Genomic DNA, 26,885 nt, shown 5'->3' with positions numbered 1-26,885 from the left:
CTTATAGTATCTTACACAAAAGGGTGCCATACTTTTTGCTTGGGAAACTTAGAGGAGACAACTTGAAGAATGAGTAGGATTTTATGAGGTTTCTGAGACAAACTCAGGGACAGCGCCCAATATAAGTAAAGGTAAGTAGTTTTATGTAATGGTAATATGTACAATCCCTCTACAAATAATATGACAAAGGACAGAGCCTTTACAGTTTAGCCATAGGCATAGATGTTGGTGGACATATGGGTAACAAAGCTAGAGGGTAGATTAAATGTCAATTAGGTGGTGGCCACAACAGCAGATGGCAACTATTTGGTTATGTTTTTTATTATTTATTTATTGCCGGCCTTTTTCCAAAATGGCTCTGAAGCAGCTGCTGATCGGATGGTCCACTTGCTTTATTCATATTTAGCCTGCAGGCTGTTCTAGGCAGACTGGTTCCCATCCACCACTTGCCCACCCCTCCCCCTCCCCACAAATTTCATTTCTAAGTTCCACTTTCAGGCACCTGTGTTTGAAAGGCACTGGATGCCAGTGCTAGCAGACCCCAGGGGCTGGAGGGCTGTAGCACAGAGTGTTTTAGCACGGGTTTCTCTGGCCTCCTATCAGCTAGAACCTGCTGCCACTTAGGCAGGACCTAGGTCAGGCCCAATCCCTACGTAGATAGGCCCCTGGGACTATGGCAAGGCACTGAGCCAGGCTTTCCATGCAGAGACCAGTGACAGATCAGGAGGCCAAAGCTGCGAGAGTTAAGTCCTGGTCTAGTTTGTGAATGCCATGACCTAAACGAGGGAGCCAAGGCTCACAGCAAAGACAGTGGGTAAAAACCTAAGAAACCTTTGTCTTCTCTGGAAGCCCATCCCTGGAGCACAAATGGTAACAAAAAGGCAGGCTCATTTAGCAATGAAATTTAATAAAAAGAACATGGTCGCAGGAGTGAGAAGTCTTAAGTGCTTGTTCTAAACTTTTCACTAATTAGCTGTTTGATTTTTGGATTAGTTACTTCAACGGGCAGTTTTGTTTGTTATAAATTAAAAAAAATAATGATCCTTAAGCTTTAAATCAAGTTTACTTTATTCACTATGTTTATACAGTTTATGGTCACTTCCTTAAAAATGCCTTTGCCAACTTCACAGTCAACTTCTGCTTTGCCCATGAAAAAGTAAACAAACCCTCAAAATACAGAAATATCAGCACTACTAGCCTTAACCTTAATGGAGAATTTTTTTTAACCTTTCTTAGTGTAGTCATTCCAGTGCTTATAATTAGGTAATACAAAAAAAGAATGGTGAATAACTTTTAATGCTTTCAGAGAGTGTCATTTTTAAAAGAAAATGAAAGGCATATCTGGAATACACTATACCAAAAGAGAATGCATAAACTTTGCCCTATTTTCCTCTGTATATTTATTGTTCTAAGCATTGAGAATAAGATAAAAAAATATAAGATGCCGTAGGAAAAAAATCTAAAAACATTGGCTTATAATCTTGTGAACCTAATCACATTTAAAATTTTCAAAATACCATTAATTCCTTGATTACGTGCATGCATTTCTTCACATAGTAACAATTATATCATTGATAACATGGTTTCTGTCTTTATCATGGACATAACAAGATCTTCCATATTTTGTTTCCATATATTAACTTCTACAGTTACAAGTAATATATTTCTTTGCTTTAAAATATTCATTTTAGACAGCTATAAAGAAGAGAACAGCATTACCTATTATCTTTCTTCACTAATATAGTCCCTATTAACACAGCTCACAGCCTTTTCTTTATACTTACATAATGACATATTTTTCTTTAAGAAAAGGTAACTTGCTTTATTTTTTTAACAGCACATACATTGCTTTTTTAAGGTGATATGTTTTTTCTTAATGTGGTGAATTTTCTTACCAATCAGTCACCACTTTCTTGGTTGTCCCAATGATGTTCATAGTAAACTGGAGAATTTATGTGACACACTGAAAATGAAGTAGAAAATGAACAAATGTTTTTTCATACAATGGTCACAAACTTTATATTGAAATGCAATGATATTGTATTTCAACATGAATAGGTTCTTTGCTTCCTTTTATCTCAATATACATAAAACATACAATTTAGGTTTTAATGAAGAGAAAACTTTTATGCAGGAAATCTGGATGGTCTCCTATGTTAATACTATTTCTCTTTTTTTTCCTTTGAACTCATGGTAGTTATTAGATTCTCTTCATAATAATAGATTTGTTGAAGCTTATTAAATGGACATTACTTTAATTGTTAATGTGTATGTAAAGCTGAATAATTCTTTAAACCCTTCAATTCTGAAACTTCACCTTGGGTACCCTTGGGAAGAGAATAGTCTTCATCACAAAATAATTACTGCTCCCTGATGTTCTACCTCCTGGTACATGAATGAATACTCAAGTTAAATCTGGCATCTAACTTAAACTACTTTTAATAACTCAGATTGTAGGGCATTGTAAATAATAGTTAAGAATTTTTTTTTTATAATTCTACATTGTTATGTGTTTTGTAAGTCATGACTTAAACTATAGAAACATTTCAGAAATCTTATAAATGACTAGTTTCTCATTATGATCTTCTACTTTTCAGTTTTAATATTTTATTAACCAACTATAACAATGAGGTGAATTTGTCTTCAAATGTTATTTTTTAGTGTTTTTATTGCATTGTAGTTTGCATAAAATGAAGTTTACCCATTACAATTTGATGAGTTTGATAAATGTAGCTAGTGGTAAAACTTCACAAACAAGTTTTAGATAACTTTGTTCACTTCAGGAAGTGCCCTGGTTCCCTAGAGCAGTCAAGTAAATATTACTTTTCTTACCTTTTTTTTTTTTTTAATTTTTGGCCTTAGTCAATTTGGAAGAGTGGGATCACAGGTGAAACACTGCTTAGAAAACAAAACCTCTGTCTTATGAGATATTCTTGAACGGGGTTGGCAAACTTTTTCTGTAAAGGACTAGATAATAAAACTTTTTAGCCATGAAGTCTCTGTAGCAACCATGCAAATCTGTTGTTTTAGTGACGGCGAAGGCACAGACACTTTCAACAAATGAATGTGGCTGGGTTTGGTCCATGAGGTATAATTTGCCCTCCTCTATTCTAGACATTAGAAATTCATTTTTTCTTACTCATAGCCAATGGTTGTAAAACATTTAATTCAGTGGGATTTTCAAAAGAATGCATTAGATAATGAAATCATTTGTAGCATTTCATTTGGTACACTTGTCTTTTGAAAGTTATTATTTCTAAAAATATCCAGTCTATATGCAAAGTGCAATTAGAATAAGTTAATGGTGCTAAGTTTCTTTTTCTCTTTCTTTCTTTCTTTCTTTCTTTCTTTCTTTCTTTCTTTCTTTCTTTCTTTCTTTCTTTCTTTCTTTCTTTCTCTCTCTCTCTCTCTCTCTCTCTCTCTCTCTCTCTCTCTCTCTCTCACACTTTTTTTATGGTAGCAAAGAAATACTGAACAAAAAAAAGTAGTTTGGAATATATATTTGTATTGAAAACTAAAATGCAATTCTAACAGGTGTGAGGTGGTATCTCATTGTGGTTTTGATTTGCATTTCCCTAATAGCTAGTGAAGTTGACCATCTTTTCATATATCTGTTGGCCATTTGCATCTTTTCTTGGGAGAAGTGTCTGTTCAGGTCCTCTGTCCATATTTTCATTAGATTGTTTGTTTTTTTTTGTTGAGTTGTACACGTTCTTTATTTATTGTGGATATTAGCCCCTTATCAGAGGTATTGTTTGCAAATATCTTCTCACATTTTGTTTGTTGCCTCTTTGTTTTGTTGATAGCTTCTTTTCCTGTGTAGAAGCTTTTCAGTTTGATGTAGTCCCACTCATTTGTTTTTGCTTTTTCTTCTCTTGCCTTTGAGGTCAAATTAATAAAATCCGTAAGTTTAATATCTATGTTCTCTTCTATGTATTGTATTGTTTCAGGTCTTAGAGTTGGGTCTTTGATCCATTTTGAGTTAATTTTGGTGTATTGTGACAAATAGCAGTCTAGTTTCTTTCTTTTGCACGTGGCTTTCCAATTTTCCCAGCACCTTTTATTGAAAAGCTTTCTTTTCTCTGTTGTATGCATTTGGCTCCTTTGTCAAATTATTTGCCAAAAATTAGATACCACCTCACACATTTTAGAATGACTTTTATCAATAAGACAAGTAATAACAAGTGTTGGAGAGGTTGTGGAGTAAAAAGAACTTTCAGACACTGCTGCTGGGAATGTAATTTGGTACAGTCACTATGGAAAACAATATGGAGGTTCCTCAAATTAACAATAGAATTATCATATGAGCCTAGCAATCCCTCTTCTGAGTATCCACCCCAAGAACCCAGAAACATTTATTTGTAAAGGTATCTGTACCCCTATGTACATTGCAGCATTATTCATGATGCCCAAGACATGGAAAGAACCAAAGTATCCTTCAACAGATGATTGGATAAAGAAGATGTGGGATATATACAATAGAGTATTATTAAGCCATAAGGAAAGATGAAATACTGCCATTTGTGACAGTATGGATTGATTTTGAGATTGTCATGCCAAGCAAAATAATTCAGACAGAAAGTCGAGAACCATATGATTTCAGTTACATGTGAACCATATTTTCAGTTATATGCTTAAAGCAACAAACGAACAAGACATACAGCAAAAACTCATAGACACAGACAACAGTTTTAGTGGGTTACCAGAAGGTAAGGGGGCGAGCGAAGAGGGGTGAGGTAGAAGGGGGTAAAGGGGATCAAATATATGGTGACGGAAGGAGATTTGACTTTGAGTGGTGAACACACAATGAAATGTATAAATGATGTATTATAGAATTGGACATTTGAAACCTATATAATTTTATTAATCATGTCACCCAATAAATTTAATAAAAAAGAAAACTAATGTGCAAATTATGAATCCTAAATCATACAACTAACCTATAAAATTTAACAAATTGTTGACTTATGTCATATTGTATTTTTTCATGTAATATTGCTGCACTAAATGGCATTTAAAAATAACTAATCTACTTTGTTTTGTGAATGTTTCATAACAATTTGAACAGTGTCCTGAGGATTAAACCCTGAGGATGCCAGAGCTTGTTGTGAAAGAAAAATATCACCCTGACCCCTGTGCTAATTGAGCATGTCTACGTACTATCTGTGATTAGAGCACTTCTACTTATTGGAATGTTAACCTCTGAATGTATGGCCTTTGTCATAAACATCTTTTCTTTCCTCAAAAGTCCAACTTGATGTTATATTATCCTTGCCACACCATTTTTAAGTTAAAACCCAGTAATGTCATAATAACTCAACCTGAATTCACCAATTCACACATTGGTGAAGGAATAGGCTTTTCATAGGAGCTAACTCAGTAGTTTGTAATAGAAAACAGCCACTTGTTATTTCATGATAAAACTATTGCAAAAATGGATTGTAGCATAGAAAAAGCATTGTTAGAAAAAAATATTGTATAAGGTGACTTACCTTTTGATTTAAAAGTGAGTAATATGTGAAGTTGTCCTTTTTTAAGACTAAAAGGTTTATAGAAAATGGTTGCTAGTGTAAAGGAGACCTATTTTTAAAATATGGGGGTGGTTTGTTTTGAAGATTAATTCCTTTGAAATTTCTATTTAGAAATATATGCTACATTTGTTCACAACATTTTATATAGGGTCAGCTTTAAAACCATGTAATAGATTTAAAGCAATTTAGTACCAAGGAGGTATTGTTTTGTCCTTTTGACTTTTAATATAATATCATGAATTCAAAGATTGGTCAATCCTCATGTACTAAATTTTATTTAATTTCCAGATTTATAGTTCAAGTATAGTTTTTCCGTTTGTGCTCCTTCAACAAAATATTTAATGAAGGAAGTCATGAGATCAATAAAAGAATGGATAGCAAAATAGAAAGCACTTTATCATTCTGGAACTGAAATTTGGTTTGAAGAAAGTTTCTAAATTTAAAATGGCTTCAGCTACATTGTAAGATTTTAAATAAAGCTCTATTGGTGAAGATAAATGTTTTGAAAGAGAAGGTATTTGGAATGACTAGATGAGAATATTTAAAGTATATTTATCAGATTCTAAAAAGGACATGTGCTTCAGATGTTGGGTTTCTGTCTGTAATTCTTAAAGAATCAGACAGTTGTCTAGTATAGCACAAGATGAATTTACACTTTGTAGCTGACAGCTCTTTTAAAACCGTAGCAGGATAAATAGATTGTCGGGTTACTGATTCTGAGTTCGAACTTCTCAAAATCTACCCAACTGTGTTCTTACAGCCATTAGTTCTTGATAATTTAGACAGCGTGCTTTCATGTGGTTAAATTGGAAATAGAAATGAAACCTTCATTGTATGAATTGTATTATATATATATATATTTCCTAGCTGCCTGGACAGTTTGGACACTTTCATTTTAGAGAACTCTATTATACGTTTTATACTTGCAAGCAAGTTTCCCTTCAAGGAAGTTTTTCTTTTTTTTTAAAGTTCAAAATTGCCTGATGATTCAAATTGCTCACGCCAGCTTACTGTAGGTCTTAGTGGCTAAACTGGCTATTATGCAGACAAGCCTGAGTTTTAGAAGTCAGGTTGGTTGTAGTGGTGAGAATATTTAAATAATAGTTTATTTTTGCTTATTCCACCCAGTCATTAACTCCCTGCTGCAAGCCATCAGTTTCCCTGCCACACCAGGAAAGCCTGTCATTTAGAACCAATGGCTATTTTAGGACCCACACGATAAAATATAAAGAAACACCCTGGAATCTTAGGTTAGAGGCGGGAAAGGGAGTGCTAAGATTGTACAGGGCTGGGTGAGGACTTATGTGACCCTTTTTCTTCTTCTCTTTTAAAAACAAGTATTTTGTGTGTGTGTGTTTTTTTCAATAGCGCACAGTAATAGACATTTCAAAAAGAAGATGGGAGTATAGTGAAAATTAAGTTTCCTTCTCCCTCCTGTTTCTTTATCCCTTTCCCCACAGGCAGTTGCTTGGACCCGTTTCTTATGTTTCTTTCCAGAGATATAATATGCATGCATAAGCACACGTTTCCTCATGCAAACAGTACATAACGTGCCCACTCTTCATTATGTTGCCTTTCCCCTTAACAATGTATTGTAATTGGTTCCATATTAGTCCATAGAGACTTATTGGTCCCATTGGCTTCATTGTGTAGCTATACCATCATTTGTTTAGCTATTTTCTTCCTGGAATTTGAGGGGTTTTTTTATTGCTTTTCTATAAACAGTGTCACAGAGAATATCCACGCACATAAGTCTTTGTGGGTATAAATAGGTAAGACTAGAATAAAAGTGCCATCGATCACTCTCCGAAACTTCTGAAACATACCCAGTGAATTCCAAGTCCAGTTCAGCCAGTCACCTCAGTGAACACGGTACTCATTCTAGGCCTGCGCTGGTCCTGGGGACTTTCAAGCATCAGACACGGCCTCTGTCTTAAATTGGTTAGTGTCACTCTCCAGGGACCGCGATGCTTCAGGGTAAACGCCTGGGTGACAAATTAGAAGTACAGCAGCATCTTGTGTAAATCCACGGCAAGGAAGAATGACTTCTGACCTTGGGGGTCAGGGAGGAATTTGCGGATGGGTTGGAATTAGAATTAGATGTGGAACGTGGCAGAGAGGGCCTGTGGGGAGGGTATGGGGAGCACGGCTGCACCGCTGGATACACTGTCCCGCTCCCCCCGCCCCACCTGGATGTCATCACCGTTCCTGTGGCATGACAGGCCCACTCCTGCTTCAGAGCCTTGACACTCCCTGTGCCCTCTGCCTGGGATCCTTCCCCTAGGTTTCTTTATGGCTTTCTAGCTTTAATAGCAATGCCCACAGGGCATCGGGGCTCCTCAGCATGGGTCCTGCTTTGCGAGAAATAGACGCCTCCTGTTCCTGCACTTGGCCCTTCCTCTGATGCCACCATAAAAGTGTCTCATGATGGCCTTATGGCACAGCTGGCTCCTCCGTGGTGTCTTGCATGGCTACGGCCATTCTGCTCTCCTTTTCCATCTGCCCAAGGGCAAAACAGGCCTTCCCCTTAGGCTGTTTATCTCCTGCTCCTCTCTGCCTAGAACTGGCTTCTTTCTCCCCAGAGGGAGTGTACCCCAATGATGCTGCCTGGAATTCAGGCCCCAAAGCCCCTGAAAGGTGAATTTCCCTCCTCGTGATAATCTAAGTCCCCTGGTAGTCTAATTTCAGAACTTGGGGTCTCGCTTCCATCCCCTAGTCACAGAACTGGGGCCTCTGGCCTGCAACCCCAGTAAACAATCACAGCACTGAATATTTATACCATAACACCACCAATAGTCCAGTATCAGTACTCCCAGTAGGGCTGAGACTTAATGCTACTATAAGTTGGGCTTTCTGGTCCTGTCCTTTGTAGGGTGAGAATAACCTACATACCCTTTCTTAGATCCTCTGTTTTCCTGAAAACCTCTGCCCATGAGCTGGGGGAAGCATCAGTGTCTGTATTTCTCAAGGCAACAAACATCATCCTTAAACACAGAGCCTCAGAAACCTATTAGCTCTGATACAACGTGCACCCAGTTTGCATTAAACCCTTTGCTCTTTTTAAAACACGGAGATTCAGGTTAATTTCACAGCTTGCCCCAGAACAGTGGGTAGGGACTTGCTTTACATTTATATAACAGAAATTGCCATTAAGTTGGTTTTTTAGATTAAAGGAACAGTCAGCCTCAAAGGTAAATTCAGGTCTCTTCCTTCAGTAAAACTGAACAGCTGGAAGCTTTGAAATTAGTGTCTTCGTACTTCTCCTTGATGGGGTTTTTTTTAAAAAACAAAACAAAAAAATACCTCTCAGTCTGGGCACACTTCATTTTATGCTTTAGTTAACTGTTTGAGAGGCAGCTAAGTTTCCATGCAGTGTTAGAGACACCTGACATGTTATAGCAGTTGGGATCTAAGCAGGTTTAACATCCGAATACTGCCATTCATAAGTGGCATCCTAGTAAGGCAGAGGCAAATTGCTCCCAGATTTGATTGCGGTTTAGACTGACTTAGTCTTATCTCAGGGGACTGCATTTTACTGAAGACTCTGTCATGTCAGGATGCAGAAGGGGTGGAGAGTGGTGGTGAAAAATGGAGCAACGGTAAGAAATGATACTTATTCCTGGGTTATAATAATAGATGGAGAGGTAAACATAGAGATAAAAAGATGAATAAAACAGTTTTACATGCTTACTACCAAGTGAGCTGAATAAAGAACGAGATGTAATATAAAAATTTAGAGGACAGATTAATTTTTGAGGTTTCATTTATCTAAATTTTAAATAGACCAAGTTTAAGAAATTATGGAATTTGTTAGGAAAGAAGGTCTGTAACTTACATTATTAAGAACTAGTAGCTTGTATATAAATAGCCTTATGGTATGTTGTCTTTTTGTATTTTTATTTAATATATATATATATATATGTGGGCATCATAAAGGGGTTCAAGTATTTTAAGTATGTTCTGGCTTCTTACCAAAAAATATGGATGATGAGCTTTTTGTGATTCAGTTTTACTCACATTAGGTTTTTAAACATTTTAAAATCCAGGCACAGATTTTTCTGTTGAAACCTGACACAAAGTCCCAAGGTATAAAACAGGTCAAAGTAGAAGTGCCCTGGCTGACGTGGTTGGATTATTCTCCCTATTGGCCAGGACAACATACATATGCTCCCTGCTATGGGAACACTGTCTCAGGGGTTCATGATAAGGCCTAGTCTCACTGTATATGTCCATCCAACAAGACGCTCTCTGTGAGCCAGACACCATACCAGGAGCTGGAGACAAAAGGACCAAATGAAACATGGTCCTACTTTCAGGGAAACTGCAGCCACATGTGGGGTAGGTGGGGGTTGACATGGAAATGAATGGCTTGGGGGTGCCCATGCAAGGTCAGGGCTGCAGTCAATCAGAGATCAGAAGAAGGCTCAGTACCTGGACCAGGGAGGGGAGGGCAAGTCAGGGAAGCTTCTGGGGGACTTGGCCAGTGTATAGTTTTGAAGGACTTAATAGGAGTTCACAGCTGAGTGAGGCATTCCAAGATAAGAGACCAGATTGTGGAAAGATACGGACCTGAAAGCAAATCTTACCTTAATGTGATAGGCTGCTAACAGTTGGCGAGAACATAGAAAGGAATAAGCAGAAACAAAGCTGAGTTATCAATAGCAGGGATTTATTCCTTGGAGTTTGGACCTTCAGAATAAAGCCCAGAGGATCCATTAAACGCATTAACAGAGGAGTGACCTGATCAGGTGGTGTTTTAATTAATGGTAACAGCCAATATGTATTGGGTGTTACTATATGCTAGTACACGATTAAGCATTTTCCATACATTTCTCATTTAATTTGGACAAATGCTCTGTGTGGTGCGGTCAGTGTATCAGAGATCCTAGAAGGAAACAAAGGACAGCTCAAATGGGGTGATTGAGGAGGATTTTGATGGAGGGACTATTTATGAAACTGTGGACAGGGTTAAAGATGTGAAACCCCTTCAGGCTAGCAACAGTGGGGAGCCTTTACTACTCCTCCATTGCAGAATTAAGAGAGAAAATTATTCTGGAACCCAGTGAGTAACAGCAATAGCCTTCCAAGGGTGGACTTAGCCAGTGCCATTTCCCCGTCCAGCTGGAAGGAGCCAGGACACAAATACACCAGCCTCACTCTTTTCCTTCCTTGTGTCTTTGGTCAGTGTGCCTCCCACAGGCCAAAGCCAACTTGAGACTAGAAGTCAAGGACTGTAATTACAAGCTCATTAAGGCCAGCTCCTGGAGTGGGGGGGATTTTATGGGGGACGTCGAGAAATTACACAGCTTGTAAGTGGTGGTCCTACCTGACCCCACAGAGGAAGCTCTCTCACACTACATGGAACTGTCTCTTCCTCAGACTATGGAAAAGGAATGGGAAAGGCAAACATGGCAGTAGGGAGACCAGTTGGGAGCTCTTTCCAAAGTTCAAGATCCAGAAGAGTAAGTTTGAGGGCAGGAAGTGGCAGTGACAGTGAGGACAGAAAACAGGGAAAACATTTGAAGCAGTGGAGGCAGAATGGGCAGAACTGTGGACCTAAATTTCCTTCCTCATAAGAAATGATACAGGCTATCTTAGATCCTTTCCAGCATGACAGCTCATGACTCATCTCTGCAGTGATTGTGGTACGTATTTATTTCATGGGATGAATGTATCTTTGAAAATATTCCCCTGATGCTCAGTATACCTACTTTTGGAAATCTGAAGTTTATTTATTTACTACATTAGTGATACCCAACTCCAAATTCATAACAATCAAGATTGTCACTAAATATCATAAGACATCAAACCATCAACAATAAACGTGCATATCTTCTAATTATAGACATTTTCTTCTAATTATATTGTCTGGAATCCTATTCTAAGTACAGTGTTGAGACCCCCCAGAATACAACTTCACTCCTCCTCAAATAGTATAGTAAAAGAAAAAAACTAAAAGCATGAGAGAAAATAATACAGAAAAATTGGACAGCAACCATAAACTGAAATATATATACTATAAGAATTTAGTACGACTCAAACCTCTTTTCCCTTGAATTGGACCAATAATTGCCTCATTAATTTGAACTGATTCAGATGGACATTTACTGTTCTAAAAACATAAAAATCTCTTAGTTCAAGTATGAAAGTAATTGCCTCTTTTCATCTCATGGAATATTTTAAAAATTTACTTCAGAAAGGACATCTCAGAAGAACCTTCTTTGTGTTATTATTACATATCCTTCAGATTAGCTTTAAACACACCCAAGTGTGTGAGGTTTCTGAAAAAAATGGGCCCTCAGGGTCCTGTAGGATAAATAGGCCTCTCCCTATCCCCCATTTTATTATTATTATATTGTAATTTCTACGAGTTAGACTTCTGGCTAACTGTTCCATTTCTTGAGCTACTGTTGCCTTCTGCTAATTTCCACTTTAAAATGAAGAAAGCAAGCAGCAGATAAAAATTGTTATCATGTCAGCAACTAGACCCTGCTTGAAGGTTCCTGAGCATTTCTCCTGAGTTCTTCTTTATCAAATTTCTCTTTTCTTTGAGGGCTTTTTGTCTGACTTCTCTGAGGCTCTATGGACAACATCAGTGATAGTCTCTTGAGTTTACTTACATTTTTGGAACCTCCTTCCAGTAAAATCAGCTTGTGTTTTCTCCTCCCTTTTCTTTCCTTTCTCCCCTGCCTCCCTGTCGTCCCATCCATCACCCTCTCTCACCAGACTGACCTGTGACCATTCTTTGGACTCACTCAGTCTCTGACACTGCCCATCTGGAGACCAGGAACACGTTTGTTCCCGAATTCCCAGTCTTCTTGGGCAAGCAGTGACACTGCCTGCATTCACATGCTGACACACTTGTTACTGTGTGACCTGGGATAAAACTAGTTTTCTTCCTGTTAAAATTCAGATACTTATAATCATACTATCTTCTAGATTGTTGTAATGATTAAATGATATCATATATTTAAAAACCCTTAGCGTACCTAATAGATTGTAACTGCTCCATAAATTCTTGTCAGGTTGCCTCGGTATTATAAGTACTAGTATATCCACTGATTTTCATATATTAGTATTATCTGTAGTAACAGCAGGTAGGGATTTGCCCCCTATACACACACACACACACACACACACACACACACACACACACACAAATCTTTTTTTTTTTTTAAATTGGGTGGTTTAGGAAAGAAATGGGAATGCTTTTCTACCAAGCCTCCCAAAGGAACACTCACTCGAATTTCTTATTTCTCTTAAAAGCTAAAAAAAAAATGGAGAGCATATGTTGTCATTTCAAATGTCATGTATGTATGATAATTCGATCTTTATAGATTAGCTTCTTTCCTATTAAGTACAAAGCATACCTCTGGCATAAAATAATTATTCTTCCATTATTTGACCTAATTATACTTGTGATTATTCAATAAATAATCTCTTTAACACATATAAGTGCTTACTCATATATTTTGTGTATATATTAATCTGTGAGCAAATGGCGTAAAAGTTCTGGATTTTATGTCTTGATTTGAAACTTAGATTGTTATGATGAATTTAGTATGTTTTACCTTTAATTTTAAATAAATTGGAAACAAATCAGCATGAATATAGATATTCATCAAAATTGCCAATTTAATCAGTCTACAAAATTTATTTTCTATATTGGGTTGTCATCTAGCCTTAGAGTAATAACACCAAGTTTCATTAACTGAGAAGCAGAAAGTAGAAAATGAAATGTAAACCAGTGAACTGTGAAAATGATAATAGATTCACATGTACACTGTAGAAAATGATATTGCATTCCCTGTTAATGCAGATGTGATGTAATAGGGTCATTGAGGTGGAATTATTTCTTTAACATTTATTTAAAGGGCTTTTTAAAGAAGTTGGACATATATGAGTTTCATACCTTTAATGAACAAGGTTTTTAGTAATATTTTCTTAGGATCACTGAGTTTTAACTGTACAGGCATACCTCGGAGATACTCTGGGTTCTGTTCCACACCACGGCAATAAAATGGTTCCACACCACTTTTTTTGTTTCCCAGTGCGTATAAAAGTTATGTTTACACCATACTATGTTTACACCATACTATGGTCTACTAAGTGTGCAATGAAAGTACTATGTCTAAAAAAAAAACACTGTACATGCCTTAATTAAAAAATACTTTATTGCTATAAAATGCTATCATCCGAGCCTTCAGCGAGTTGTAATCTTTTTGCTGGTGGAGAGTCTTCCCCAGTGGTTATGGCTGGTGACTGATCAGGGTGGTGGTTACTGAAAGCTGGGGTGGCTGTGACAACTTCTTAAAATAAAACAATGCAGGTTGCTGCATCGATTGACTCTTCCTTTCACAGACAATTTCTCTGCAGCGTGTGATGCTGTTTGATAGCATTTTACCCACAGTAGAACTTCTTTCAAAATTGGAGTTAGTTCTCTCAACCCCTACCTCTGCTTTATCAACTAGGTTTATGTAATATGCTCAATACTTTGTTGTCATTTCAACAATCATCACAGCAGGAATAGATTCCATCTCAAAAAACCACTTCCTTTGCTCATCCGTAAGAAACAACTCTTCATCTGTTCAAGTTTTTTCATCAGATTGCAGCCCTTCTGTCACATCTTCAGGCTCCACTTTAATTCTACTTCTCTTGCCCTTTCCACCACATCTGCAGTTACTTCCTCCACTGGAGTCTTTGAACCCCTCACAGTCGTTCATGAGGGTTGGAATCAACGTTTTCCAAGTCCTGTTAATGTTCATATTTTGACCTCTTTTTATGAATCCCGAATGTTCTTAATGGCATCTAGAATGGTGAATGTTTTCCAGAAGGTTTTCGACTTACTTTGCCCAGATCTGTCAGGGGAATCACTATCTAAGGCAGCTATAGCCTTACAAAATACATTTCTTATATAAATAAGACTTGAAAGTCTAATTACTCCTTGATCCATGGGCTGCAAAATGGATGTGTTTTAGCAGACATGAAAATGACATTTATCTCATTGTTCATCTTCATCAGAGCTCTTGTGTGACCAGGTGCATTGTCCCTGAGCAGTAATATTTTGAAAGGAATCTTCTTTTTTTCCTGAGCAGTAGGTCTCAACAGTGGGCTTAAAATATTTAGTAAACCATATTATTAAAAGATGTTCTGTCATTCAGACTTTGTTATTCCGTTTATAGAGCACAGGCAGCATAGATTTATCAAAATTCTTAAGGACCCTAGGATTTTTAGAATGATAAATGAGCACTGTTCAGCTTAAAGTCACCAGCTGCATTATTAACCCCTAGCAAGAGAGTCAGCCTGTCCTTGGAAGTTTTGAAGCCAGGCATTGACTTCTCTCTAGCCAGGAAAGTCCAAGATGGCATCTTATTTCAGTATAGTGCTGACAATCTGTTGTTTAATGACTCCTCCTTCATTAAGGATCTTAGCTGGACCTTCTGGATAACCTGCTGCAGCTTCTACGTCAGCACGTGCTGCTTCACCTTACACTTTTATGTTATGGAGATGGCTTCTTTCCTTAAATCTCATGAACCAACCTCTCCTAGCTTCAAGCTTTTCTTCTGCAGCCTCTTTACCTCTCTCAGCCTTCACAGAAGTAAGGAGAGTTAGGGCCTTGCTCTGGATTAGGCATTGGCCTAAGGGAATGTTGTGGCTAGTTTGATCTTCTATCCAGACCGCTAAAAGTTTCTCCATATCAGCAATAAGGCTGTTTCGCTTTTTCATCATTCGTGTGTTCACTGCCGTGGCACTTTCAATTTCCTTCAAGGACTATTCCTTTACATTCACAACTTGGCTAACTATTTGGCACAAGAGGACTAGCTTTCAGTCTGTCTCGCCTTTTGACATGCTTTCCTCATAAGCTTACTCATTTCTAGCTTTTGATTTAAAGTGAGAGACCGTGTGTGACTCCTCTTTTCACTTGGACACTTAGAGGCTATTGCAGGGTTATTAATTGGCCTAATTTCAATATTGTTGTGTCTTAGGGAATAGGGAGGCCTGACAAGAGGGAGAGAGACAGGAACAGCCAGTCTGTGGAACAGTCAGAACACACACACACACACACACACACACACACACACACACACTTATTTATTTATTTATTTATTTATTAAAAAACAAGATTTTTATTAAAACATAGCTGACACACATAGATGGGAGGGGGATTGGGGGCACACACATTTATTAAGTTCACCATCTTAGATGCTTAGGGTTCATGATGCCCTCAAACAATTACTATAGTAACATCAAAGATCACTAACCACAGATCACCGTGACAAATATAATAGTAATGAAAAGGTTTGAAGTATTAGGGGAATTACCAAAATGTGACACAGAGCCACGAAGTGAGCAAATGCTGTTGGAAAAAAGTTGCCAACAGACTTGCTCCACGCTGGGTTTCTACAAACCTTCAGTTTGTAAAAATATGCAATATCTGCAAATTGCAATAAAGCAAAGCGCAATAAAACAAGATATGCCAGTGCTTGGATGAACTCTGAAGTTTCCTTAGTCTGAACCGTGGGTCAGCACACTTTTTTTTAAAGGGCTAGATACTAATTATTGTAGCCTTATGGGTCTTCTCAATTTTGCTATTTAGCACAAAAGCAGCCATAGATAACACGTGAAGGAATGGGTGTAGCTGTGTTCCAGCAAAATTTATTTACAAAGACAGGTAGCTGGCTTGCAGGCTGTATTTTGCTGCCTCGAATCTCAGCCCCCTTGTTTTATACATAACCTAAGAGAGCTTAACGATTTCATCAAGGAGACACAACTAACTGGTGTCGGCACCACTGTCAGACTTTTCATATCACGAGTCTTCAATATGTAGGCTAATGCTCTGACCAAAACAACTGTTTCTTGTGTGGTATCCAGCCAAAAAATTCTGACTAATTGGTTTTACCAACACAACTCTTCATTTCCTAGAGAAGTGTATTGTTTTTATCTTCTGTATAAAATAGAAAAAATAAAATCTTCCTACGTATGACATTTAATTGAATATTTCCTTTCTTGTTTAGAATGTCTGTATTAAAATGTTACGATCATTTCTGTTATTTAAAAATGAAAGATATAAAAAAAAAAAGTCTGTGCCCTTGGGGATAGCCTGAAATTAGGCATAATTTATTAACTTTAAAAAATTCAAAGATGATTAAATAAAATCAGAGCAAAATAAAATATTGTCTTAACATGTTTTAATATCTTCTCGACTTTATTTTATTTTGTTAGAATTGATTTTCAAAAATTCTTCTTATTCAGTTGAAAGATGCTGAGAAGTGCCAGTGAAAACATTTTTAAGGGATTTTGGTATCCTGTAAGAGTAGCTTCTGTTAAAGTAGATGTCTGGATAGAAACAAAATAAAAAAATATTTCATTCAGAGGAAAGAAAAATAAAATTGTAATCTCAAATTTTTTTTCCACTTTCAACAATACCATACGATGTTAAATACACAGCTGACTCTTGAACAATGTGGGGGTTGAGGGCACCGAACGCCCACACAGTTGAAAATCTGAATATAATTTTTGGCTCCCCAAAAACTTAACTACTAATAGCCTACTATTGACTGGAAGCTTTGCCAATAGCATAAACAATTGATTAATACATGTTTTATGTGTTTTACATATATATCTGTATTCTTACAATAAAGTAAGCCAGAGATAAAATGTTATTAAGAAAATCATAAGGAAGACAAAATACATTTAGAGTATTTATTGAAAAAACTCCATGTATAAGGGAAATGTGCAGTTCAAACCGTGTTGTTCAATGGTCACCTGTTTAAAAAAGCATAGACCTGTCCTGTTATGGCAGATATAGGGCAAGGGAATTGCAGGATGTCCAACTTTTATTGTGTTTATAGGGGAATATTGGGAATTTAAGTCTTTTTATTATTATTCACACTGAAGAGTATTCCAATTAAACTTTAATTTTCAATAAAACCAATTTCAATAAATGTAGATAATTTATTGTCTAAAATGTATTTGGAAATTCATAACTATTTGCCATGGACAGACATGAGGCTAGTGTAACCATCCAGCAAGAGGTGATGAAGAGGACCTAAGGAGGAAGAAGAAAAGAGGGAAATTATAAAGTAAAATCCATTGAATTTTGTAATTTTATAAGTGGAAGGAGCCTATAATGAAACACGACTTCTGGGCTTTGGAGAATGGATAGATGGTGATGTTTAGTGGTGAGTCCTAGGATACTGGTAGTACTAGGTGGAGACTTAAGGACAGGAGAAATGTTTCACATACCTATGGAAGATCTAAGGGGATATTTTTTATGTAGAAACCTAACTTTTTAGAGGAAGATTAATACTACAGATAGATATTTGAGATCATCAGCATATAGATAGTAATTGGAGCCACAGGATTCAATGAAATCATCCAGGAAAACTGGTCAAGAGCAGAGGGAAGAGGTTAAAGCCAGAACCTGAAAGAACATCAGAAAAAAAAAAATTGTCTTGTTTTGTTCAATGGTTGTTTATTGATACACCCTAAGAGCAGCAATAAAGACTTTTCAAGCAGCTTTAGCACATCATAAGATATTTAATATAAATTCTCTAGGCCGGAGAGGATTCCAAACAAAATTGGTATGGAAACAGAGATTCCTGGCCAGTTCCCAGGACTGTGGATTGGGAAAGAAATATAACAGTCTTCCTTGCTCTTCTCCAGGGACTGACTCATGGAATAGAGAAGTCTCTCCCTTTCCAGCCTAACGGCCAGATAGTAAAATATTACCTAAGTAATTCATGTCTGTTTGGAATCAAGTTGTGAAGAAAGGAGCTCCTCATCTAGAAATACTGATTTTGTGATTAACTGAAAACAAAGTCCTCCTTTTCTGATTTGGTTTGGGGAATGAAGTATATTGAGAGAGAGGTGTGGGAGTTGTTCATAAAAATGAAACCACTGACAAGCTCAAAACTGTCGCATGTGCTCTGGAAAGACTGAAGTGGTGAAAGATATTCCTTTATATCATATTTTAGTTGAGTTTTGCAAGTTCATCTAGCGTTTGCCATTATTCCACTTAATTAGAAAGAAACAAGTCAGTGTTGCCAGTTCTTTTTCAATCTCTTAGTCAAAGCAGAGACATGGGCATCATTCTTGAACCCCATCCTAGGTTTGTGATTTTTCTCCATAGAGTTTGAGAGATTACTCAAATCTGCAAGTAATTTTACCACTTGCAAAAACGATGCATTGAAATTTGAAAGCATAATTAGATGTGCATAAAATATAAAATCTAGTGTATACCTGTGTACAGCTGAAAGAACTTGTACTGTGTTGGGAACCTAAAACAGCTTGCTAGTAGAATGCACTTGCTCCTGGATTCATGGCACAGCCCCTGTATAAACAATGCAAATGGCTGTAGAGACTATGGTTAGGCTTGTGTGCTGAGTGCCTGCAGGACCTCCTCGTACCTCTGTTTACTGAGGAATTGGATAGACCCAGATCTGAAGCCCAGAGACAAGTATAAGCTGGAGATAAAATCTTGTGAGAAATCACCTATGGATGACAGTTAAAACATGGCATTAGCCAGTTACCTATCACATGTATGCATTTGAGAAAGCCCTGGTTTGAATATATAACCCTAGACAAAACCAGCAGTAAAGGGACAGATAGAGGAAGATTCTATAGCTGAGAAGTGAAGGGAATAAATGTAAAAGAAGAGGAGTGGTCAACAGTGTCCATTGCAGCTGGGAAAGCTATTAAGATAAGGCCTGAAGAGTCTCCATTGGTTGATTCTGAATGGTTAGCTTAGGGCAAGTGTTTGAAACATTGCCGCATGATTTATTCTGTGTCCTTGCCAGAGGGTACAGCCATGCTTAGGGTGGCAGCAGATGTTGGATAACCATCTTAAAGAGATATGAAAAGGAAGTCTTTCATTGGGTAAGAGGTTCACTTTGGAACTCTTCTGGAAACCTAAGATTCTGCTATGCTCGCTAGTGTCAAGGTTGCCCAACTTTTGAATAATTGGCAAGAGGGCTTGAATAGCAGGATTTTTTACTCTACTTTAGGGTCTTTGATTAGTTAGAAATGGTAACATCTTAAAGTTGGACGATGTGAATTGTTATACAAGCTATATTTTAGATGCTCATAGCAACACATAACGTTTCACATGCATGTGCTCAGCCGAAGCAGCGGTGTGCAAATAACCGATACTCAGCTGGTTAGCATTTCGCTTTGCTTTTTGACTCTTAATTTACACTAAACATTAATGTGAGAAGTTTTGATAATAACCCATGAACTTCATCCTTTTTAAAAGGTAGTGTAGCTCTCTTCCTGTAGTGTAACCATAGCAACTGACAAGGAACAGAGAAAGAAAGCTTTCACACATGCTGTGCTAATTAATCCTGTCCTACAGCTTTCTGTCAGCTGGAGGATGCAGTTTAATAAATTTTGCATGAGTAAGCATGTTTTGATGCATGAACGGTATAAATACATACCAGAAATATTTATAAAAAAATAAAGTTGTATATTCCTACTTCAAAGTATACTTCTTTTACATTTATGTTTTGAGTCACTATTTTAACAATTTGCTCTCTTCCTGAAAAGTTTTGGCATTTATTTATGTTTTTAACTGAACAGAAGTATTTGTAGGGTGAAAACCTTTTGTTTATCAATATACAGAAAACTTTTCACAAGAAACTGTTTTAATTGACTTTATTAAAATGAGATGAGTTTTTCTCAAGCAATGCAGAAAAATGTATCTTAAAACATAATAACATTCTTCAATATATGACACATTTACATGCAGCCTATTTTCAGAAACTGTTTAACACTTTGAAGAGTTAGGCATGAAAAACTCATTTTCACTGTTGACTTGGGAAGTTGTACGGTTCATGTGAATGGAGTTTGGGCAGTCCTTGACCTAAACATGTGGGAAGGAGGAAAATAATGTAGACAAAGCCTTTTCTATTTACATTTCCCAGAAATATTTAACCAGTTTTATAAACTTACATACAGAGGGAACATAATTGACCTGAAATCACATACAATTATTTAGATTTATGCTATTTCTAAGTTATTTACAGATTGTGTTCTCCCTTTAAAACTGGGAATATCATGATTTTCTCTTACTAGCCTGGTCTTCTGAGCTGTCAAAGAAAATCTCAAATGTTTTCATTCTCCTATCCCTCTGGCCCCACTTCTTGTCAATAGGGTCTCAGAAAAACCAAGGGAATCCAGCCTGAATACCATTTTGACTTGACAACAACATATGGAATGAGTCAGCACCTATTTCAGGATAGCTTAGCTCTTAGTGTGCTTAACTCTTTAGTTCTGTATAGAAACATGCTCATTTGAGGAGCTAAACCTTTTGACGGGATTACTAAATTGTGGAAACACTACCATTCTGTTGTTTTATCTGTTGTTCAGTTTTGCCTGAATTGAGGTACGAAAAAAACCTTGTAGAAAAAAGGTGAAAGGGATTTAGAAGTACAAATTGGCAGTTATAAAAATAGTCATGGGGATGTAAAGTACAGCATAGAGGATATAGTGAATAATATGGTAAAAACTATGGTGTCAGGTGGGTACTAGACTTATCGGGCTGATCACTTCAAGTTATATAAGTGTCCAATCACTATGTTCTACACTTGAAACTAATATAATGTTGTATGTCAGTGCTAATTGAAAAATAATTTAAAAAGAAAAAGAAAAGAAGTAGAGGTTGTGATGGGAATCTATTATCAAAAATAGTTATTCTATTCACGTGCAGAAAAGTTGGAGACCACGTACGTGTATGTATGTTTGCCTGTGTATAATCTGTACATTTTAATATGGAATACTTATAAACATTAACCAATTTATAATTTGTTATTATATTATTATAAAAACTGTGTTGTAGAAAGAATGGGGTTATTGTAACATAGTTGAATTCATTAGAAATCCTTTGTCTCTCCAGCTATCCTATTAATTTTAATATTTACATAGAATATAGTAAAGGGAATACCAGGTGTTTAATAAACAGGAAAAAAGTCATGTTCCTAAAGACTACATAAAAATTTAAATAATCAGGATATTGAAATGAATGAATGTGTTATGGTAAAATATTGTAAAAATGTTATATGTGCTCTGAGCATCATAGTTATATTAGGTTGGTGCAAAACTAATTGCAGTTTAAAAGGTTAAAAATAATTGCAAAAACTGCAATTACTTTTGTACCAACCTAATAATTACCTTACACTTTTCATTAATGAACATACCCAGATAGAAAGCTATCACACAGATTTTTTTTCTTTTAAAAAGTAACATGTATAGATTTTGTGATTTTTAAAGGAATTATATAGTCATTGTAGAAAACTTGGGAAAAATGTATTTTCTGTCATTCGTTTTTCTATGCATAAGTATTTATAGTCAAACTGCATATGCATTATCACTTAATATATTATTGTAACCATTTTCCCAGTTTTAAAAAATTCTTAGAAAACATTCAGTTTATTTATCTATTCCCTTATAATTATTTATTTAGCTAGTTTTCAAGTGAGCTTCTTGAATACGGAAGTTCAGAGCACTGAAACCAAAAGAAGTTTTAGAAAAACCCTTTGAGGGTTTTTAGTCTCTTCTTTCAGATTCACAATATGCATTGTGAGAAGGACACTGAGAAAAGTCTCGCTGTATGAAGACCTGTTTAACTTTTTTAACCATCTTTTCTCAAAATTGTTTGCCCTTGGAATGCTTTCTAATAACGCTTATGACCCTCAGAACTAGAGCTCTGTGAAACATTCTTTGGAAAGTCCAGGAGATTTCTAAGCTTCTGTGTCATATCTAATCATTTGTGAATCATTTGTTTATTCCCCTGGGATTTGATTACATGCATGATGCTTTATAATATAAATGACTTATTGGTTATTAGCATGTGTTTGAAACAAGCAGATCACAATATGCTGTCCCCAACCTTTCTAGTAACCTTAACATTGTGTTCGTGATTCTGTATTATAATATCATGTTTGACCTTTTAAAACTGTGAACATTCAAGTTTAAATTCCCTTGTTCTATTAATGCCTATTAAAATTCTTTATGTTTCATGTAACCCACAGGTCTTGCAAGAGCAAAATCTGTCCCTAGCCACACATACTCCAATGAAGTGGTTACCTTATGGTACAGACCTCCAGATGTCCTCCTGGGCTCGACAGAATATTCCACCTGCCTTGACATGTGGTGAGAAATGGAAGCTTTGCTCTAGCTAATCTATCTGCAGTGCTTAGTCTGAGTCAAGCCTAGACAAACATCCTAACAGTCTGAATGAAGATTAATGGTGGAGGCGTGTTTGCCTGTGTGTGGCAATAATGCTGGATTTTTTAAAAACATGATTGGGAATATTCCCTAATCAGAGGCTGCTTTGCAGATGGGGTCTGGTAATGGTTCTTGATGGACAGGGGCAGAGACATTTTTCTGTCAGTACAATGATTTTTCTCCCGAAAGGTCTTAATTTGTGGCTTTATTTTACAACAAGAAGTATATAGCTCCAAACAACAATATGAGTCAGAAAGTCAGAAGCAGTAGGGAGCGTGTTTAAATTCACAACAAAGCTCAGATAAGTGGTCTGAAAATTTTGTTGTAATTATCAGGCACTAAATTTGGTGCAGTATACCCCAGAAAACGGTTGATACCAATTATTGAAAATTAAATAAAACAATTCTGTTTTAAAAATGGCACAATAAGTTGAATTTCAATAGAGTCTCAGTTTCCCACGATGGTTTACCAAAATTTAAACATCTACCATAGGAGACCCAATGACTGGTGAGATTTAATGCATAATTATTATTAATGATAAAGTATGATGAGTTCCCAGTCCAGTGTGATTTAAGTCAAAGAATCAAATAAGGGAATAATCTTATTTTTAGCACTCAGGAAAGGCTTACTAATGCTTATTGAAAATGTCCTTTCTTGATAGAAAAAAATCCCTTTTCTAGACTCACAGTTGTGTTCGATGCAAAACAGTTCACATAGCACGTTGTTATTTTAGCAGGAATCATCATCCATGAATGACTATGCACCCATATACAGAATTCGGCTACATGTTCATATAATGTTTATGACCTCAATAAAACTTCAGCATGTGTTGTTTATCTTACTGCCATGTAATTACTTCACAGGTCTGCCCTCAGTAATCTTGGCTTTTAGCAAATTAGGCTGTGATGAGGCCTGGCTTCTTCCCTGACGTTTTTGATCCAAATGTTTTATGGTGAGAAAACAGTCAAGTTCCTTGTGATACAGGGCACAGTGTAGATTTTCTTTCTTTTCTTTTCTTTTCTTTTTTTTTAATTAAATTTGTCGGGGTGACAATTGTTAGTAAATTTACATAGATTTCAGGTGTACAATTCTGTATTACATCATCTATAAATCCCATTGTGTGTTCACCACCCAGAGTCAGTTCTCCTTCCATCACCATATATTTTCTTAATTTAGGTTCCAGCAACCAATCCTCCTAGGAATGGGATTTCAGGATCTTTGAAACCACTGAAAATATATGCAATATTTTGTGTACACATGGATATATTTATTTTTATGGGGTGTAGATCTGTAGCTTTCAATAGAGCTATAAAAGAATCTGGGTCACGAAACAGCCTTAGATCTATTGCCATAAATTTTGTAATGCCTTATAATAAATCTAATACCATCGTAATGCATGTTCCTAAACACTGAGAATAAAGAAGACCATCTATCATTGAGGAGCTGAGCTAATCCGTATTTTCATCCAATATCCTGGCTTTTTTGTTTGTTTGTTTTGGAAATTTTTTTACACAGATTTTTTTATTTTCTAAGACTAGGCAAGAGCTTAGGCAAAATAGATATTTTGATCATTAATTCAAATGGAGGAAAAAAATGGAAATAAAGATCAGAGACTACACCAGGACATCAGTTTCTTTCTCATTCCCTTCTTCCTTCCAGCCTTATAGTTGAGAGTAGGCTATACAAGTAATCATTACTTAATATTCTTGAGTTATGGCGTGTTTTTATCTATTTTTTGAGTATGGAAATTCTGGGTTGTCTTTCATTGAGGTCAGTTAAGGACTCTGCTAATAGAACATTGTTTGGAAATATTTGTGGCTTGGAGCCAGTTTTGTCTTAGTGCTTGGCAGTTTATACTCTACTGTTATAATCGGGAGAAGCTGTTTTTATACACTACTGGCTAATTTTTCCCAAACCTTTATAAAGTGCAAAAAACCACATGGAGTGTGACCTGCTAATATGTCTGTTTCTGATATGTAGTATTTGATTTCCCGTCTCTGCCTCCATCCTTTTTTTCTTCCGTGTGTGTGCATTAATTCTCTTAAGGAGAAAGGCTTGGACGCTTTCTGCCAATTTGCTTGAAACAGAGACATAATGAAGCATAAGAAGAAAACTGTTATTTAAGTGGAAGGGAGGAAAATTGATACAAAATAGTAGACCCCAAATGCCCTTTTGTCTGCATGCCAAGATTATTCATTGGCAAAAATAAATAGTTAATGTGTTATGTTTGAGCAGTTCCCCACGCTTATTGGCCCTTCATTTTCAAGCCCTAAAATCTGAGTTATGTCTATGCTATGCCTGTCATTCTGAATCTTATTTCATTCCAAGCCATTTTCTAAGAGCCATTTTATTATTATCCTATAAGTCAGATAAGTGTATATATTTTTCCAGTTAGAGAGAAGTTCACAGGACACTGATTTTTGCATAATCAATGACATCAATGCTGCGTATTCAAAGACCTAGAAATGGGACTATAATTGAGTTAGGCTCAGCTGCATCCAAGAGAAGTGCAAATATTAACCCATGGACAATAGCAGGGAGGCAGGTGGCCATGGTTTTAGGCTATTTTTACAGTTCATTTACCATCCTGGGGCAGTAGGGTAGTAACTAAAAACTAACGATCCCTACACAGTGTTACATTTTCCAGTTTTCTGTTTAAATAGCCACAGGCAATAAAAATATTAATGAAGACACGTATGTATTAACATTGGCAGCAAGTGATGGAAATCAGAGCTCGCTGTGTTATGATTTACTGCTCTAGGTCTCCAGCACCATGGTGTATTTGAATATACTGTGTGCTTTGAGCACTCATTAAGAAAGTTAGTTTTTGATACCTTTGTCTCCATCCGTGAAGGAAGCTGTAAGCAGAGAACTCAAATTGGACATTGTTTCATGTATAACTGCTCTTAATTCTTGGATTTTTATAACTCTTTCAAAGTCAAGGCATAGGAAATTATCTTTTAAGCTTGTAAACCAAAAAGGCTTACCAAGTGCTGAAAACCACTTTAAGAGAAGTGCAAATGTGAAAAGCAGCTTATCTGTGTAGTTCCTCCCTTGTCAGGGAGTTCTTTTCTAACTGTGGAGGTCATTGTCCTAAGAAGCTTTATAGTCCTTTCCAGAAGTTTCTATGTTTAGACCGGCATGTGTTTTCTAAAATGGAAGGTCACTTGGGATTATTTTAAGGGATTAATTTTTAACATAAGGTAATTAAGTTATCTGTAGCTAATAAACAATTATCTCAACAAGATCATAGTGCCTTTGTGGGGTCCCAATATTTATTAGCACTACTTTGTGGTATCAATTACAGTGCTCCCCAACATGGTATGTGAAGAATGATAGCGTGTCAGTCTCTTCCTTTTATCATCTGTTTAAAAGCTAATTAACATATTAACTATGCTTGTCAAAATGTGGGGCAAATCATTTATAAATAAGCCTGTCAAATGTAATGAGATTGCATATTAAATTACCCTTTTCTCTATTACATCTCTGATTTAAGATTAAAATCAATTTATTTAACATTGTAGCAGCTGGGTGCTTAGAAAAAAATTTCCATACCAGTCTTGATATATAGAAAAAAATGTCTGCATCAACATGGATTTTGCATATATCAGAGAATAAATTGCCTATTTATTGAGCATTATAAGGCCATTTAGCATTGCTTTTTATTAAGTAAGCCTAATCACCATGCATATTGGCAACATACAGAGTTCTGCCATCATCCTTAATGATCTCTCTTGAACCAAGGAAATTTATGCAATAAAATAAGGTTTCTGAGGACTCAGGTTTGTTTACCTGAGTTTACCTGTGTTATAAGAGAGAGAATCATAAATGAATCCTACCCTAGCCTCCATTCTGAAAATAAATTTGTTCTGTATGAGGTCTTGTCTTTAGTCATTGAGTAATAATAATGGTAAAACTAGAGTCTTAACTAATAGTAATAATAGTGACAATAGTAGATACTTTTATTGAACATGAGCTATACTCTAAGCTCGCTTATGCATTTGAATTACTTACCTACTGTACCATGATACAATAGAAGGAAACAAAACCCAGAAAGACTAAGAAGGATGGTGAAGGTCAGTCAGAGCTAGCATTCAAAGTCAGGGCTAACCGACTGCAAAGCCCTTTCCT

At 36.4% G+C, this 26,885-nt stretch overlaps 1 protein-coding gene across 3 annotated transcripts in view; it reads left to right on the top strand.

The window, feature by feature from the left end:
* The window catches only part of CDK14 (cyclin dependent kinase 14), a 563,325-nt gene that overhangs the window by 312,908 nt on the left and 223,532 nt on the right, over window positions 1-26,885 (top strand). For all 3 annotated transcript variants that reach the window (XM_081079441.1, XM_081079443.1, XM_081079442.1), the window contains one exon: window positions 22,559-22,679. In XM_081079441.1, the coding sequence (XP_080935567.1) occupies window positions 22,559-22,679 (121 nt within the window). The remainder of the gene's footprint in view (window positions 1-22,558; window positions 22,680-26,885) is intronic.

This window comes from Rhinolophus hipposideros, assembly GCF_964194185.1.
Source record: "Rhinolophus hipposideros genome assembly, chromosome: 18".
Taxonomy (NCBI): Eukaryota; Metazoa; Chordata; class Mammalia; order Chiroptera; family Rhinolophidae; genus Rhinolophus; species Rhinolophus hipposideros.
This window is presented reverse-complemented; position numbering and strand designations above follow the sequence as displayed.